General features: G+C 38.9%; 1 protein-coding gene across 10 annotated transcripts in view; it reads left to right on the forward strand.

Annotated features, from left to right (window-relative positions):
- Window positions 1–14,679, forward strand: part of FHIT (fragile histidine triad diadenosine triphosphatase) — a 560,843-nt gene that overhangs the window by 335,984 nt on the left and 210,180 nt on the right. Inside the window, exon 1 of one of the 10 annotated variants that reach the window (XM_067003240.1) lies at window positions 10,614–11,077. The exons of the other annotated variants lie outside the window; for them this stretch is intronic. Within the exon in view, the coding sequence (XP_066859341.1) occupies window positions 11,041–11,077 (37 nt within the window). The 5' untranslated portion in view covers window positions 10,614–11,040. Of the gene's footprint in view, window positions 1–10,613; window positions 11,078–14,679 lie in introns of those variants that run through there. 10 annotated transcript variants of the gene reach the window in all.

Consider the following 14,679-nt stretch of genomic DNA (forward strand, 5'->3'; position numbering starts at 1 on the left):
ACAAGTTGAACAGTACTTCTTTCAGTGGGGAACAGAATAACATTTGCAATTATTTTATTTTCCCATGTTATTCTTGCTTTTTTAAAACTGAACAGTCAATAGTTATAATTACTACTAACAGAATATCTTTTATTAGGAAAATGCACTGTACTCAAATAAGCTGGGGCTGTAAAATGCTCCAAGTGATTTGATTAGTACAGTAATCAGCTGGAACTCTTAAAAAGATAAACAAGATGATGCCCCTTCATTTGGATATGGAGAAAGTTTTGTTGCATTAATGAATGCCATTGGAATATATCTTTAGTAGAAATTACTTTGTGTAATACAAGTGGTTTTGGACACTGTGTGCTTGGAAAACGCTTTATGCTTGGAATTGTGTTAGAGAATCTACCCATTGGACAGCGGTTGAGTAGGTCTCTTTCTGAGTATCAGTTTCTTATCAGTCCTTGTGTGTTTTTCTAGTGAAGATCATGAATTGTGAAATGTTCATAAAGTTTGGTCATGTCCAGAGAGCTTGAAAAAGACATTTTGAAACAGCTAAACTCAAAGGCAAAAGAGTGATTTCCTGATGCATATAAATAGCTGCTAACATTAATTTTTTAAGACTCTCAGCAGTAAGGTCAAACAAGGTTTCTTTCTCTGTGTTTTGATTGTCCTCTAAGTTGTCAGTTCTGACAAAGGAAAAAGGCAGCTGGAAATGAGAGGAAACAAAAAGCAGATCTTGTCTCAGCTCACAGGCATTAAAATGAAAGACACGCATCCTGCAAGGGAAAGCAGAGTTCTGCTCTCGCCTCACAAGCTGGAGAGGTAAGTAAGGAGCAAACATCACTAAAGAATGTTTGTTCACTGCTGGCTTGCAGTTCGCTCTCTGGAGGACTTTCTGTACGAGGTGTAAAAATCCAAGCAATATGACCTTCCCAGAGACATCTTCACAGAGTACTCTTCAGTATAAGCCTCTAAAGGCAAAATAAATAAACTAAAGGAATCCCCTAACATAAGCATTTCCATACCCACTAAATCATCAGCTACATCCCTCCAGGGCACAAGTGTTGGTATACATTATCATGTCTATCAAACAGGAGTATCTAAGACCTTTGTATGGTCTCTTCTTAAACTAAAGCTAGCTGAATCATGTCATCAGGTGTGTTTGTAAACATATTTTAAGCATATTTGTAGGTACATTGAACACTTAATACTTGTAATGGCTGCTTAGCATCAAAAGGCTGCATATTTAAGTCTTTTAGCAATTCCTGTGTATTAAATGGACCCTAGCGGCACAGTCTAGTAGAAATCAGGAAATCCAACATTGTAAATGTTTGTTGGCTTTGCATTTGTTATCTCAGAAAAGTCTGAAGATAAAATAAATAGAGAACACTGCTCTGAACTTTCCTATCTCCTTTTCTCTGTGCACACACCTGCAGCACATTCGCACAGTGTTTTTCTGAAGACGGGCCTGGCTTTGTAGCTAATAGAGTTGCTCTGGGTTCATTAACTCACAAGCAATTACCTGCAGTTGCTAATGTCTGATTTCTGTGGTTTGTGGAACTAGAAGAAGGTGGTTAGTGATCCTATAGAACGTGGTTTGGGGTCCTATAGAGATCTACAGAGATCTGTACATCTTGTGCCTTTATAAGAAGACTACTGTCCTTTGCAGCTTGTGACAGATGCTTGTGTTGTGCCTGAAGGCAAAGGGGAACAATCAGGCCAGAGGCAGTTTCTGTAGGTCTGTGCAGGACATGCCTGCAGCTCAAGGCTGTCTCAGGACACAGGGAGCAAAAGAGGTCTTTACTGGAGAAACAGAACAAAGCTTACCAAAGCAGAAGCTGAAACACGTGTTGAGACAGAAATTGTTTAGTTCCTTAAAGAAGTCGTCAGGTTTGAAACGTTACTCTGTTTAATATATATATATATATATAGAAAGAGAGAGAGAGAGAGAATGGAAAAAAAAAAAAAAGGCCTTGTGTTTTTCCATTATTTGGTTATTGCTCTGTTGCATGTTTTATCAAATAAACGGGCAAGAATACAGGCAGGTTTTGTGAAGAAGCTATCTACTCTGATATATTTGGTTTTCCATGTTATCTCTCTGAAGCACTAGTTTTTTAGCAGTTTGGTTTCCATTTCATTCAGCCACAACCTTAATTTTTTTTTTGTACTTTTATTTGGAGTAGATGGCATTGTGTGTTAAGGGTAGCTTTGCCACAAGCTCACATACAGACGTCACAGTGAGAAGCAGAGTGTCTGAGCACTCTCAAAACTATGACTCTTAGTCTTGTTTTCAAGAGTTTTCTAGAGCTGTGGAAATAGTTGGGTGAAGAGAGTTTGAGTCACCTAAATCATGGAGTAGAGAAAGAGAAGGTATTAGCTAGACAATCTTCCACCCCACTCTTCGGACAGAAAGGGGCATGAGGAATCCCAGTCCAAGCTCTAAGAGGGGCTGCACAACTTCTGCAGTCTGTCAATAAAAATGATGATTAGGTTTCTTCTTGCTAGAGGAATGATGTCATCTCCATTTTAGTTTGTACTTCCCAGTGATCTTGGCTTGGTATGTAGATCACAGACTCTAAAAGCAGGAATTGTGTTTTTCTGTTGTTCAGTGCCTGATGCCTCAGCACAAACAGCACGGGGATGGCAGGGCTTTACACATGGGATGGCAAAGGGTTTTATTTGCTTCTGACCTGCACTAGATTACGTCCCACCAGTTGAAGAGCTGTCAAGAACTTACATGTTTCCCAGAAACATTGGCACTCTGGCATTCATTATTTTTTGACATATTTAAAGGTTGAAGATCATGTAGGAGAGCACATGAAGTCATACAGACCACTAAACTCTTCTCCTTCCCTAACACTTATACAATAAAATCAGACAAATCCATTAAAATCAAACTTGGTTAAGAAAAAAAAAAAAGAGAGAGAGAGAGAGAGAGAACAATAGAAAGGACTTGCATTGGGACTGTATCAGCTCCAGCCTGGAACAAATTTGTATAGTTTAATTATATATCATTGTAAATTGGGACTTATGTTAGCAGCAATGAAAAGCCTTAACTGTGGAACAGAAGCATGAACAGTTTCATTAATGGAAGGCAAAGCAGTTGAACCAGTGGAGCAAGGTCGAAGTAGACTTTTTCTGGGTCTTTACTTTTGATCGCTGAAAACTACAGAAGTACAGATGGGATACAATATATGTGGCTGAAAGCACCTGTATCCTAAATAATTAACGTGACATTTACAAGACTGTTTGCTTACTCTTTCCTCTATTCTTCTTCTTTTTTTTTTTTTTTTTTTACCAATTACTTCCAATAATGATAGCAAGTAGTTTTCTACTCCTGACTGAGTTAGTGATTATAATGTCAAAGGGCCTTGTGTAATGTCTTCTGTGTCTTAATAAACCTGTCAGCTGAGGTTATGTTGCTTTCTAATTTTCACCAGTGTAACATGCCACTGCACAGCTGGGGAGAAATGGCAGACCTGTGAGCACAGCCCGCCGTTGTTGTCTATTTTACTGTACTCTAAGACTGTGTCCTGATCTGAGCATGCAAAATGGTTAAATTTACAGGCTGATTCTGTGCTTTCACTGTAGTCTTCTGCTGTCTTTTTGTGTGCTTAGTTTTGACTGTTTGATATGTACAGCCAGCCTTTTGGTTTTTTATTTGATTTGATGGTGCCTGATTTTAACCCATGGAGTATAAATTGCACTTGTAGCAAACAAATAGTAATTAATAACAATAGCAGCTAGAACTTCCTAGTGAATTACTGCAGGTTATATATATCTACTTGGTTTCCTTGATATCTCCGTTTGTCTGATGTTTTAGCGCAAACTAAAACAAGAAGTTGAGGGAAGGGAATCCATAGCTCTGCAGATGGCTGGAAAGAGAAGCATCTTATTAGTTACGTGGATGTAAGGGGAGCATTAGATTAATGGTTGCACTGTGTGAGTTCAGTCCCTTACATTTACTGTACATAATGATGTGCTTATGTGTGAGTGAGGCTTTGTGAAGAGGTCTGCAGAGACAGTGCATCTAGATAATTGTGGTTTCTACCAGGCAACTCTCCCTTTTCCTGCAGTTTCCAGGAGATCAGGATGGACCACTCAGAGGGGGATCTTAGGCAAGTGTTTTTCGGGTTTCCTGTACTGGTGCAATGGTTGCATTCCACAACTCCTCCCTCCCCATACTCTGCAACATGCATCATTTCCAGGTTAGGATTTAACCAGCTGCTAGGAAGACGGATGGTACCTATAGCAGGGAAGGTGCTACTCTCAGTATATGGCAAAGCCTGGAAGGATCCAGTCAAGTGTGCTGGACGTGTATTCAGCCTGCGACTGGGGCTAGATTCTGTACTTCAGTTATTTTTGACAAATGCAAGATTTTTTCCCTCCCCTTATTACATTTTCAAATTTCTGTTGTGCAGAGCTAATAAATTATTAAAAGTGGCTCAAAATCTTCTCAAGACATATGGGAATTATTGGCATCTGTGTGTTTAAGTAAGCAGGTATTTCACAGCTTGAAAATAGCATATGCCTAAGATTTTAAGATGCAACAATTTAGCTTTGAAGAGTTGCAGCAGCAACACAAGTGTCTGTAACTCACCTACCATATGCTGTGGTGTGAGGGGACAGCAACAAACACTGACGTTACATATCCTATTTCTTTGCTGAAGCTGGATAAAAATGCACATCAAAATGTGTTTGAGTTCTTTATAGAAAATAACATTCACTTAAAAATATTTTAACAAAAATAATCATTTTAGTGGAATGAGTTTAATATGGAACTGAAAAATGTTGTGATGTGTACTGTATGAGCTGGATTTATACTCAAAAGCATAAAAACCAGGGGATGCCACCAGATTTCTGTACCTTGGTCACCTAAGCACTGCTGCCAATTCCACCTGGAAGCCATTATTCCAGTTTCCATGTTTTTCAAGGTTTGTGAGTTTGCATACATCGATCATGATTTAAAGCATTTGTCCTTTATTTAGTTAACAAGAAGGCACAGCTGTTTGCTTGCTTCTCCCACCAATCTCTTTTGCAGTATGACTGTCTCAGAGGACTAGGCTTACCTTGAGAGTCTCGACTCATGTAATTCACCGTATGTTTCGGGAAGGAATTTTCCCAAACATTTCTGACATGCATCTTTCTCCTAATTTTGAAAAGCAGGGTATACTCCTTCAATAAGATATTCAAGCATTTGCCATTTCATAGCATCTGAACTTTCCAGGTCAATTAAGCTGTTGAAGGCAAATTTGTCCACTTTTGACTTGGAGCCTGAACTTAAGGTCTAAATGATGCCATTCATATTTTAGTAATTTATTTTCCTGCTTCATTCAAGGATTTTTTTTTATTATTTTATATATAGTAAAGAATGTTAAGGGTATTGGCCCAAAGCCTCAGCTTAGCTGTGACTATAATCTTCTCCTTAGAAGAACATTAGCTGACAAGGCTGCTAGTGTGTCACCTTCTAATAATCAGATAATTATAAATGATGGCAACAGAAGTGTGGGATAGTTGAACAGCAGCACACAACAAGCATAGCCTGCCTGATGATTACAGCACAAAAGGGTGGGGGTTTGTGAGCTGCAAGTCCAAAGGCCAAGGTACTTTAAACACCTGAGGCATGCTTTAATTGCCCTGAGAGGCACAGCCTGTCATGTTCCATTGCTATTATGAGTATATTATGGGAATAAGGTGTTATTTATACATCACAGAACTTATCATAGATTACATTTTGCCGTTTATGGTTTTAGTAAAGAGGCTGAGTTTTGTCAGTAAATCTGGCATTCTAGTCTTTCAGGGGAAAAAAGTATAATTTGTACTTTAATTAACATTTTTTTCTAGATTGCATCCTGTTTTGCAACTAAGAGAGTGTTATTGGTTTGGAATTGATTTTGGTGTCATATGTTGTCATTTGACAAAAAACAGTTTTACTAAGCTGTTTGACATTAGAACAGCTGGTAATGTCACTTTTGTTAATGTCTTTAACCACATTTTTAACAAAACAGCAGATGCTCATCACAAAAGCCATTTTCCTCTTCCATCCAAATGTGTAAAATCAGCTAACTTACTGCTTCAATTAAAGCTGAGCCTTCTAAACAAGGGAACTGACCTGAAAACAGTTTTAGGAATACCCTTCAGATATATATCTGGTTAACACAAAGATTACCTTCACACCCATGAAATTTCTTTTGGGGGCAATATGTTCTCCATACATATGGCTGATAGCAAGGGACCCCAGAACTGTTACCTCTGATTTTTTTAAGGATCCTTTTGAATGCATAAATACTCAACAGATGTAGTAAGACCTTACCATTACCATGTATACAGAGCTATGATGTTTTAGCATTATTGTGACCTGTTTATTAAAATAAATGTAATATTTTTACTCAGTAGTTCAGTAGCTAAGTGGAGCTATAGCCTGGGATGTTATATGCATCAGATTTTAACACACATAAAAATATTTGTGCTTATAAAAATGTCTGCATTTTCTCTAGTTGCATAAAAGAGGATTTCCGATCAGAGTTGCATACAAGAGCTTGCTAACAAATAAGAACTTCCCCAAAATCTGCATGTTTCTTTTGGTGAGTGCAAATTTCACACCTACTTGATTTATGGTGAAAACAAAAGGTAATATGCATTTAGCAAAGCCAGCACACAGTCCATTTTTTATGTTTCTTTGAAGTTACTCAGACATCTGAAGTTCACTCATATTAGATTTCAATTTGGCTTTTGCTGTCAAGGTGACAAACTCATCTTTTGTGTCATGTTTTAGCAACACTTCATAAAATCTCAGTTTGGATTGTGAAATGGGGAATGGCTTAATGGGGGGATTATTTAACCCTTCCAGACATTAGAAGAAGTTAAAATGCACCTTTAAAAATGGTAGCATGGTAAATTTAAAATAATTTTATATTTTTAATATAGCAATAGTCTCTTCCTCTTTTTTTAATATTTTATTTTTAGCTGAAGGTCAATTTCAATATTGTGACTGTTACTAGGCAACAATTAAAAATGCTACCTCTACAGCTTTTAAGTACTGTGTATTACATCAAATATGTTCAGCTTACCCTTGCTTACTTTAAGAAATAATTTACTGGGTTCTTTTTGTGTATGTGGTGATAGCAAAAAAGACACGTGCCTCATGAGCTTGACACATGTAGTTTATATTCTGAAATCTACCTATTAAAATGACTTAATCTGCAGCAATCACAGGTAATATAAATGTGTTAAACTTTATTATAAATTGATATTGACATAGAATAGACAAATAATCAGAGTTTCACCAGAATGCTGAAAGCCTTTCTCTAATTTATCATTTTTGTGATACTCAGGTTCAACAGTACTGCCCTTGTACTACAGCTTGCTCCGTTGTGCTCCACAAATTCTGCCATTTTTTTCTTCCATTTTTAGCCAAGTTTGCTTCACCTACCTTCCTGTTTGCTTGTTAACTTTCTTTGTGATTATTTTAACAAACGCATGTGCTAGTCAGGCTAGCCGTAGGAAAAGCAAATATTTACTAGCTAAGGCACAATATTCAGAGAGAGGGAAATCTATATTCTTAATTGTGACCATTCAAACTTCGTGCTGGATTACAATACACACACATCTCAGTTAAAGAAACAAAATCGTCAGATGGTCTTCAGTTAAATGACCAATTACAACAAACTGAGCCCAAATTTCAGGTTCTGAACACTCACTATGAACTGCTTCCAAACCATCTGCAGCCCTGAATGCTGACTGCTTTTTCTGCTCAGTGGAAGTAGTAAGTTGAGAGTTCCTTTCATTTTTTTTGGTTTTGTTTGTTTGTTTGTTTGTTTTAACACAGAATGGCATTCAACTAAAAAGAGCGGTTTAGTTGTTCAGTGATCCCTGAGCTGGCTTTTCCAATTAGTTTTTTCTAGCAGGTTTCTTCTTGTTCTTGGAGCCATACCCACAACTGTTTTCCTCTGCTACTTTCATTAAGTATTACGACAATTTCTGAGTTTTCATCCAATCTCCAAGAAATGTTTCTTGTTCTTGCTATGAATTAGGATTTCCAAAAACTTATCAGATGATACTGTGGTGTATGCGGTAGCTCCTACGGTTTCCAGCTCCTGCTATAAAGGAGGTTAGACTGACCTTCCTTTTTGCCCTAGTAGAAGACAGTCAGTCTGTGCAGACAGCAGAGAATTGCTTCAAGGTAATCTCTGAAGTTTCCTGGAGTAATTTAAGGTTCCACACACTTACAATATGCACAGTGTGCACCATGGACCTATGCAGACACAGATAGATATGGATATTAATGCACTGTATTTTTTTTTACTGTAGTTTTGTTAAGAAGCACTTTCACTCTCTAGAGAGCATGACCTAAAGGTTTTTGACCATCCTTCCAATGACTTCAGTTTGAGTCAGATCAATTCCTGATCACTATCTGTATGCTATAGAATGATCTGATTGAGCTTACTGATGGGGTTTAATTTCAATATCAATATTTTCCTTAGAACATATGAATAAATGATATTAGAAAGTAGAAATGAAATCCCTAAAATACATTCTCCAAAGTAGTCAGTTATTAGTATCATCCATCTCTCAGTAATAATACCAACTCAGAGCTCATGAAATACTGAAGATTAGTAGGGCCAAGACAACCTTGAAAAATGTGTTAGTACTGTTCAGAGCAGTTATTGAATGCAAGCTGACAAGAAGTCAAGGTGAAATTTGCCATAAATGATTGCCAACTCTTTATTTTGTTTTCAGAAGTGTATCTTTCTCTTGGAAGTTGAAATTCATAGAAGTTGTTTCACTGAATTTTGAGAATTCCTTTTTTTACAAATAGTTAATTGAAGACACTTCGAGTAAATAACTGTTAAATGTCTAGAAAAATGCAATAATTTCTGTAAATGATAACGTATGTGCAGACTGTTGGTAATTACCAATAACTACTGTCATGAGTAATTACCTGTGCCTAATATTTTTCACTTCATAGAGGTGAAACAGAAAAATTTATGAGCAGGGCAAACTGAAGTCTAGATTCTAGTGACATGAACTATACCGGATGCTGGTTTGCATTTTTCACAGCAGTGTTGTAGCTGTTGCTGACACAAAAAGAACATCACACTTAATGCTGCACTGAGGAGTCCAGAGGAGGACAAATGTCTGTGCATGACATGTAGACTGTAAAGCAAAAAGTGTAATGACTGCTATTTGGAAAGTAAAAAAAAAAAAAAAGTCAAACAAATTTAATTTTTTTGACGAAGTATGAAGATTTGCATTATTGTGCAGAAAATAGTAAAATCTCATCTTAGAACTGCCAGTCACCTAAGATAAACTTCATTATATTACAGCTGAAACCTCCCAGAAACGCCAAGCATAGTGGAGTTTTCCTGAAGGAGGAGGAAATACACATGTACCCAGAGATAAGGTGGAGTCACGGACTGAGAGATCCTGGGACAGGCTGGAAGCTGATGTGTGTTGAGGAATGAATGTTGTCTTCGACTGGGGGAGAGAATGTGAAACCCTTTCTGGTGGCAGAAACACGAAGGTGAAACTTGGAAGTTGTTGGAAGGAGGATGACAACTGAAAATAGAGAAGGGGTAAGAGGGTGTTAGGGACATGATTAGCTGCCTGTGTCCTAGGAAGGAGAGGAGAATGAGAGACAAGCTGTGTCCCAGCTGTGGAGGAGGTATTGTGGCCTTCGGGCAGCCCTAAAGTTGTGGGGAAGGAAGAAGTGACTAGCTAGGAGGTCAGTAGGGACGAAGGGATGGAAGCATGGAGGAAGCTCTTGGCTTCTGCAGTGAACTCATCCTTTGGAGCCAAGAACCATTGCAATCCTTATTTCATATGATAACTTTACCAATAATGCCAATCCGTAGGTACTGTCAGGTGAACTCCAGTGTACCATATTTGTTATATTGAATTTAGATCTTTGAATACATTTATTACTCATTTCATCCAAAGTTGGTGTCATATTTTGCTCGAATAGCACATAAAACATTTTTACATAATGCAGCTTTCTTGTTCCAACCTTTCAGCTAAATACTGCAAAATAATGACAGGAAGAAAATAGTTTCTGCAAAGATGCAAAAGTATTTTATGACAAAAGCAGAATTTGGAGTAACATTCTAGAAAAGCAGAAACACTTTTTTCCCCTTGTCACTCTCATTAAGGCTCTGAGAGACTCTTTTTGTACTGTGTCTCGCTGTTGGAATACCTGTCTCCAAACAGATTTCTGTAGTGGAAAATCCAATTTAATCTCAAACAGTTTTATCAGTTTTGCGCTACTTTTTTTTTTCCTATTGGAAAATAAAAGATCATATGTCAACTTGACTACGAGGTGTAAAGCTTCTGAGTTTGCATTAATAAATTTATGCATCAATTATATGTTTGCACATTCATATATGTATAGCTGAAGGCAGCCTTTTTGTAGGCTGAGTTTTATTTATGCTGCATAGAATATATTTTTCCAATTTCTAACATTCTTGAAAGGCAGATTTTTTCAGAGATTGTCCAGCTTTCACGTCTTCACAAGATGAAACTTAATTTCTTCTTCAGGGATAAGGAAGATGAGAAATTAAATAAAGTGTCTATCTAGGAATTCAATATGCATTTAGTGACTTTAATTCAAACGTTAACTCATTTTTTCAGTGTGATTCTGTGCTCCTGTTTATGCAGAGGGGGTTGCATGTGTTCACTCATGCTGTGCCTTCTACATACTAGGATGGATTTGGAGAGCCCAAAGGCAGGAGAGCCTTTGTTTTATTGCTGCGCTGGGAGTGGGGGGGATGAAAGCCACTACCTCCTACCAGTTGCTGAGTTGGACACACAGCTGTCCATGCCAGGCCTCATGCATCCATGGGCAGCCATTGTCTGATTGTGCTTAACTGCCCTGACCAGCCTCACCTGGGTTCTCCACCCCACACACCCTCACCTTGTAGCTCTAAGGGCTCTGTTTAAACCCAAGCCTGAGCTGTGTTGTGGGTGTATGCGTCTCCGGCCCTGCTTCCTAATTGGTCTTTGGCCCAACTGTGAAGGTGTAATCTGGTCTCAGCACCAGTGACTTGCCAATGGCACCTTATGGCCTTCAAGCAATATCGTGGCAGTTCCAGGTTTTGTATCCCTCTCTGCAGGTCAGGTACGTCCGTGGGTTTTCCTACCGCTGCACTTGCTTCAGTGTACGGGGGACATGCTGCAGAAGGCTGGAGGAGCTGCCCCAGAGGGAGAGACCCCAACTGTGACTGTTCCTGGCTTGGTTTAAGGGCAGATCTGTCACCTCTAGTGCTGGGAGATCAGTTCTCATCAGTGTGAACTTAATAAGGAAGGACAGGCTGGAAACAGAAACTCTATCTGCTTTTTAAAGAGCAGCTGTGTAGTTGTACCCATAGGAGAGAGTGCTTACCTTGGCTGTGAAATAATGCCCATAGCTAAAAAGCTTTCGGCATTGTAAATGATCACACAATTCATTTCAAGGTATTTTCTCTTTCCTTCAGGCAGTGTTGTACTGCTCTATTCCTCAAAACATGACACTAGTTAATACTGCATCAAACACTTCAAAATAACACTAATGCAGCACTAAGAATGAAAAGTACCCCAAAGTCAAGAAATACCAAGGGCCTCACTCCTTCCGGAGCTGATCCCTTTGCTGGCCTGTACACTCTTACATATTTTATGATGTACTGAGGCAGCATGCTGTTACTTCAGCTAACGTGTTTGACAAGGCCTGTTTCTGAAAGGTGGAGGAGCAACAAAAAACAATTGAGGCTTCAGATAAAACTTCAGAGCTACTGGAATTTGTCAGTTCTTATAATGAATCTTGCCCTGAGACCAAGTTGTTTTGGCTGCCCAGAGCAGTCCTGGTAGGCCTGAGGCAGCCACAGGGGAAAAAGGCCTCAGCGAGGCCTGCTCCAAGCTCTGGTGGGCATGGGAGGGACAAAAACTGAGGAGAATAGGACAAAGAATAGAAATTTCCAATCCCAACAATGAGTATTTTGGAAGGGGCCTCAAACATGAGGCCAATAATTTTTCTGTCAGTTTTGCTGTTGGTTTTTGCGTCTACCTAAGGTCCATGCTGGCACATCCTTGTATCGAGCGGTACCGTCTACCACAGATAGCTGTGTTCAGCAGGCTGAGTTATGAGCAACAAAACCTGACCTAAATAGTGATCAAAATGCTTAATAAAGCAAGTGCAGTGCTGTTAGAGGAATATGGGAAGCTGTGGCCAGCAGGTGGATTACAGCCTCTGTGGTCCTGGGCAGGGCTGATTTCCTGTGCTGGGAGGAGCCCAGCTGCTCTGGCAGTGCGTGCCCAAATTGGTGTAGGAAAAATCCTGCTATGTAGACTTCTGTGATGTGTGTGGGGTGTCTTTTTGTTTCTTGTTTGTTTTTAACGTATGTTGATACCAGGGGCTTGTGACTCAATTGTGCAGCACAGGAAATTCCAGGCTGTGAGGTGTATCTGTCAGTACTTCCCCTGACATCTTGGCTGTAGAAGCCTTTTCAAATGGGAGCAGGAGCTTGCCTGGAAAGGGTGTGCTGTGGATTGCATTTGCAGACAAGGAAAATCCCATATAGCAGTTGCCAGGATTCAGAATCTTCTGCTGAATAAAGGTGTTATGTTATTTTCACTTGGATATTAAGTGATAATTAGTATTCTGTGTGACCGTATTTGCTACATGGGATGTACTCTATTTGCTGAGAATAGGTAGAAATGCTGGTGATCTTTCATTTTATAATCTGAGATACATCTGAGGTAAAGTGTTGTTTGCTTGCATTATAAATGTTTATATCCTGCCTCTGCTGTTTGTAAATTTAATTTATAATGATCTGCTGCTGGTTATTATCATGTATAATGTGTTCCTTTGTAGAAAATAATTAGAATAATGTATTAGGGTTACTTACAAGTCTTCTCAATAATGCGTCTGTGGACGTGTAGTTTGTCATTGGTTTTGATATGAAGGAAAATGGGAGGTTGAAACAGTAATGCTGATGCTATAGGCAAAAATACTCAACAAGGCTTAGTTGGTTGAATTTTCAAATTATTATTTTTAAACAGTGCTGCAAAGTGTGCTAGGTAAAGCTAGTCTATTATGTATCACTCTGAAATCTGTGCACTGCCTGATTTAAGAAACTTTTATACAAGCCTAAGCTGCACAAAAAGGCCATTTGAAATGAGTGCTGGTGATAGACTCACAGCTTTGATGGCAGACCTACTTCATTTGTTACTGTTTTGTTTGCTAAGTGATTGGTGTTAGTGGGCTTCCAATGTAAGAGCACTTCGCAACTCTTAAAGGTGATCTGAGCCCACAAGTTTTTTGAAAAATGACTTCAGGTGTTTTGTATGATTGAAGGGGGACTAAGCAGGAAAGCATTCTTTATAGTCCCTGAATAGTGCTATTATACTCATGCTAATAATCTGCCTGATAGCTGGGTGTCAGTGGAATACATTTATTTTCTTTTGACATGTACAGCAGAAGTGAAAAGCAACCATTGATGTGGATGGTATCAGTGTGTTCAGCTGTCACACCTGACAAAAACCAGCCAAGTCAAATGAAGGGCCTTCGTTAGACTAAATGCATCTGTGCGCATCTGCAGTCAAATGCGTGTATAGCTCAACTTCCACCTTCTCCTTCAGCCTTCACTGCCCCCCTGTCATCTGCAAATTTAAGCCGTGATCCTGCATCCTTTCTGTGTGGTTAGATTGCAGTTAGATTTCTGTGTGGTTAGATTAAAGAGAAATTTTAAAGGGGCAAATCAGAAGCCACAGTGAGGACTCTTGGTGCATCACTGTTGCACAGCAGACCTTACTACTTGCTCTCTTCCTCTCTGTCTCCCAATAATAAATGTTTACTTCTTTAACTGAAACTACACTTAAGTGAAACTTGCTCTAACCAGGGTCTTGACACCTGCTTTCATTTTTCCTGAACTATTCAAATGAACTTATTAGATACTTATAAAGGGCAGAAAAACAGTGGCTTTCTTTTCTGTCCAAAGAGTTGATATCTTTCCCTCTTTTAGCCTTATAAACATTCGATGTGTTGGGAAATGTATACACTTCAGTGCTTAGGAACATCAAAAGAGATGTTGTGTTCGCATCAGTGATCTGCACTGAGTATCAAGCAGTATTTGGGAAAGAATCTGGCATATCCCTCAGTGACTTATCTGGGAAGTGTGAATGGCATTTAATAAAACAGATTTTCCAGCAAATGACAGGCCAGTGCCTTGAAGCAAAAAGTACTTCTGCCCTGTGCCAATCATTCACTTTCTTCCAGCTCAGTGATTTATCCCATGTAAAATGTTCTTGTATTTAAAAAACTGGTCCACCCTGCACCAATGGTAAGCTGTCAAATCCCTCACAAAAGAAATAGCATAAAATATGAAAACTTGAACATTAACCACCATCGGGATGCTCATCACTGCATGGCCTGCTTGCCTTCCTGGAATTATCAGCAGACGTTAAGAATACCTCTCGATGAGGTACTACTTTGAATATTTCTTAGGAAAATACTGAAGGATGTGTGTGTCTGTGTTTTATATCTTAGTATATATCTTATAAATAAATAATAGTAGCGCTACTGAAGTTGACTGCAGTGCTTGCTTTGACTTAATCTGCCCAGGATTTTGTCTGCAGACTCTCACACCAGAACGGTAATAGTGAATTTCTAGTCTGGTCTCCTGTAATGAAAGACACCATTGGTGTGGAGGGATTATACAACCATGG

The sequence above is a fragment of the Anser cygnoides genome, chromosome 10 (assembly GCF_040182565.1).
Source record: "Anser cygnoides isolate HZ-2024a breed goose chromosome 10, Taihu_goose_T2T_genome, whole genome shotgun sequence".
NCBI classification, from domain to species: Eukaryota; Metazoa; Chordata; class Aves; order Anseriformes; family Anatidae; genus Anser; species Anser cygnoides.